This window comes from Adiantum capillus-veneris, chromosome 27, assembly GCF_014529385.1.
Source record: "Adiantum capillus-veneris isolate H3 chromosome 27, ASM1452938v2, whole genome shotgun sequence".
Taxonomy (NCBI): Eukaryota; Viridiplantae; Streptophyta; class Polypodiopsida; order Polypodiales; family Pteridaceae; genus Adiantum; species Adiantum capillus-veneris.
In genome coordinates this window covers 63,040,002-63,043,635 of record NC_140957.1, presented here as the reverse complement: position 1 = coordinate 63,043,635, position 3,634 = coordinate 63,040,002, and the positions used below count along the sequence as shown (strand labels likewise).

The following is a 3,634-nucleotide window of genomic DNA, read 5'->3' as shown; positions in this document are numbered from 1 at the left end:
AAGAACTTGATGAGCTCTTTGTACAAAATATGCCCAACATGGTTGTGGCAAGAAAAACCTCGCGCACCAAATGTTACTCTGACCTCCGAGCTCGTGAAGGTTGAGCTACGCACAGACAGCGAGTGTGGAAGCCGGCTGTCAAAGGAAGTCAACAAGCCAAAAATTTTCTAGTTTCGCCTGATGCCTCGCATACACCCTCCCTTGCTGCCGAAAGGCAGTGCCAACAAAAACATTTGAGGATGAATCGTGCAGAGGAAGCAGTGGATTTGTTGCCCGTTGAAGTGATTGGATTAATCTTGTCCTATGTTGCTTCTGCCCGCCATGTTGCCAGGGCATCTTCAACATGACCTTCACATGCTACTCAGATTTTCGCGCAGAGAGGCAGAGCAGGAGGAAATCTGTGGGAATCACTATGGCAGTAAAGAATGTACCTTGTTTGTCCGGATTATCGATTCGCATGGAAGAGGAAGTTGGATTTCCGGCAACGGTGGTATCAGTCTGGTTGCTCAACGCGAAGGAGACACTCAGGTCTTTGACCTTCATGTGTTGTATCGGTCAACAGAACATACAAGAGGAGCTGGGTGGTGTGGATTCAAAGTTGGAGCACTTGGAGTGGGGCTCAGCATATATCCCCAAATTGGACCCAACCCTCCACACCTTCCAACATCTTATTTCACTTACCCTCCATGATATTACTTGGCAGGATCCTCAAATTTTAGAGGACTTGTTTGCAGCTTGTCGCAAGCTAGAGTTTCTGTCTTTGCACAGGGTACGTCTAGATGACCGCTTGCTTGAAATGACCATGGAGCTAAAGAATTCGTGTCTGAAGACTCTCCACATCTATGATTGGGTTGACTATAGTGAATCCATCTCTATGGTGCTGCTTGTCAATTGCCTGGAGACTCTCATGCTATCAAGTGGTTCATTTCGGCAACTAAAATTTGTGCAAAGAAAGGGATTTAGTGGCTGGGTGCGTTTTCACTCTTGAGGAAGGTCATTGTACTGGAGTTGTGTGGTGGGGACATGAACGACGAGCTTGCCGGATGCATTGCGGCGTTCTTGGTAAGGTTGTCTCAGTTGAAAAGGCTGAAAGTGTCAGGTCATATCCCTCTGAGCACTTGTGTCAACACATTCACAGGATCAATGATTCAAATTATGCGCCCTTACCCACACATTGACTTACAGTTGGATTTCTCTTAACAAAAGAGATGAAGGTGGAAGTTCTGCAAGCATTCAACAGCATAACTTTTCACATGTCCAAGAAAGTGTTTCTTCCTAAACGGGCTGGACTTCCCTTCGCTGCAAACAATCAAACCGGTCTTACTGGTAGGATTTGGCCAATTTTGCAGAATTTTTGAACTGTTTTCCCGTATTGTTAAACAGTTTTGCTTTGTTTGGAACCCGCTAATATGAATTTTCGACTCAGTTCTATGCTAAGCTGAGGCAATCCTTCCGAAACACTTTGTAACAGTCACAGTAAAAGTAGCATATTTGCGCATTTTGGATGATGCAGGGCATGAACAAATTGTACCTATGATTTTCCTTTGCAGATGGTACTACATTGGCTTTGCCGATGATACCACTCTCTCTCTCTCTCTCTCTCTCTCTCTCTCTCTCTCTAGTCATGGTTGTTCCTAGCCTATGATAATAAAACTTTTGTTGTGTGTGCGCGCTCGCTTCACAAATTCAAGCTAGAGCGCTTTAATGTGAGGAGATTGTGTTATCAATGCAACATCAAAGCTTTTGTGCTGATGATTTGATAGACAATTTTCCATGTTTTGTCACCATGTCTTTGCTGTAATAGCAAAGTTCCTTTCATAATCTCGGACCTCGGTTCTCGAGCGCCTCATCATCCTAGAGGAGCTCTCCTTGGAAGAGGTCAACATGGTGGCATGCCATATCTGGATCTACGTCGGCCTAATGGGGCCATCCGGGGCCCCTAGGATTTGGAAGGTGACCTAGAAGAGATGTTACTCACCTCAAGCTATGCACACCTTTTGTAGCCATTTATGTTGTTGTCTTTGGCTTGCTTTTTTTGAGCTTTGACTTGCCATGAGCATGTTCCCGAACCCAAAGCTGTTGATCACAAAAACCTTGTTGCAATATCACCAAAATATTTGCTAATGCAAAAGCAACCATGCTTGATGATTTTGTTTTGTCGATGAAAGCACCAACAACGTGGAACCACGGGAGGCTTATGAACCAAGGGATTTCTTCTCGAAGGACATAGGCCTCTATTGCCATTCAAGGGCTTCAACCCATCTTTCACTCTAACAAGTGATCTTGCACTATAATTGTTGTTGGCAGCCATGTTCTGTGAAGCCTGGCTTTAACCCCCTATAATCCTATTGCACAATGCCACCTCCTAATCTGATGTTTGCACACATGTACATCTTGCGAATTCTGAGATAGATAGATAGATTGAATTATCGTCCACGGAGGTCAGATATGACCCATGGGACCAAAAACAAACAGTAAAACGGTGACATTTGTAGCAAATCGCATTGAATACATATCAGTTAAGGACTGAGGGTCCATTGGAAAGATGGAAAGATGAAAAAGACAAAAACCTAAGAGGGATCAGCTGTGGGGAGAGCCGATATGGGGTTTCGAAACTCCTGGATGATGGCTTTACCACCTCGATAGACTGCCCATTTGCCTTGTTTGCGGGCTTCATGTACCTTCTTGAGCTCTTCACTTTTGCGTTTGAGTTGTAGCGGGGTGAGTTCTTCTGCGATCCAAAACTTGGTGTCTTTGAGAAGACGTGATTGTTGGAGAAGCTTGAGCCAACCTTCTCTACTTTCGAATTCAAGGATGGCATGTCCACTTGGTATAGGCATGTCAAGGCCTCTCCAAGTGATACGGCCTATTGCGTTGTGGTCGACCTTGATCGGCTTGAGGGTTTCATTGAGGAAGTTAATGCGTTCTGAGAAGTCGTACTTGGTCGTTTCCCATGCTTGAGGTAGCACACCAATGTGGATCTTGAGGGTATTTTTTGTTTGGAGTCGTTGTTCTCGAAGCTCTACTGTCACACATGTCTTCACCTGTGCAAGGGTTGCCGAGTGTGTTTCGATGGCCTTGGCTTCGACTTCTTTCACTTTGTTGGTGGCGAGATCGACCATGGAATCAAATCGTGCCTCAAGCTTGCTAAGGCGAGCTTTGAGGTCGCGATTTTCTTCCATGACCCGATCGAGATCTGCTTGAAGGCGTTCGATTCGGTCAGATTTACTTGGCGCCGCTAAAACGGCAGCAAAGCTTGGTCGTGTCTTCGCAAAGCTCTTCGGAGTGGTGGCTTTGGTCGTCATGCTTCCGATGCTAATCTTCTTCTTGATGAGAGCACACACAAAACTGAGATTCTGTGTGAATCTCTGCTTAGTTAGGGTTTGTATGCCTCGGCAGAGAACTGTGGGCTTGGTTGGAAAAGCAAGGGTCGAGGCTTGTGCAAGAAGCTTGTGCAAGAACTAACCCTTGATTAATTGAAACAAACCTAACAGGAAATCGAAAACTCAAGCTTAACTGAATCGAGTAGTCAAGCACGAGCCAGTCGAGTAGTCGAGCTTGAATCGAGTAGTCGAGCAGTCGAGCCAGTGGCAAGCAAAATCGAATGCACTATCACTAATGAAGAGATTCGAAG

At 45.4% G+C, this 3,634-nt stretch overlaps 1 protein-coding gene across 1 annotated transcript; it reads left to right on the top strand.

Annotated features, from left to right (window-relative positions):
- The first annotated feature begins 343 nt into the window (after positions 1-343).
- Positions 344-988, top strand: LOC147422088 (F-box/LRR-repeat protein At1g67190-like). Its single transcript, XM_086503007.1, has one exon. The coding sequence runs from the start codon at positions 344-346 to the stop codon at positions 986-988; it is 645 nt and encodes a 214-aa protein (XP_086359133.1).
- Positions 989-3,634: the final 2,646 nt, after the last annotated feature.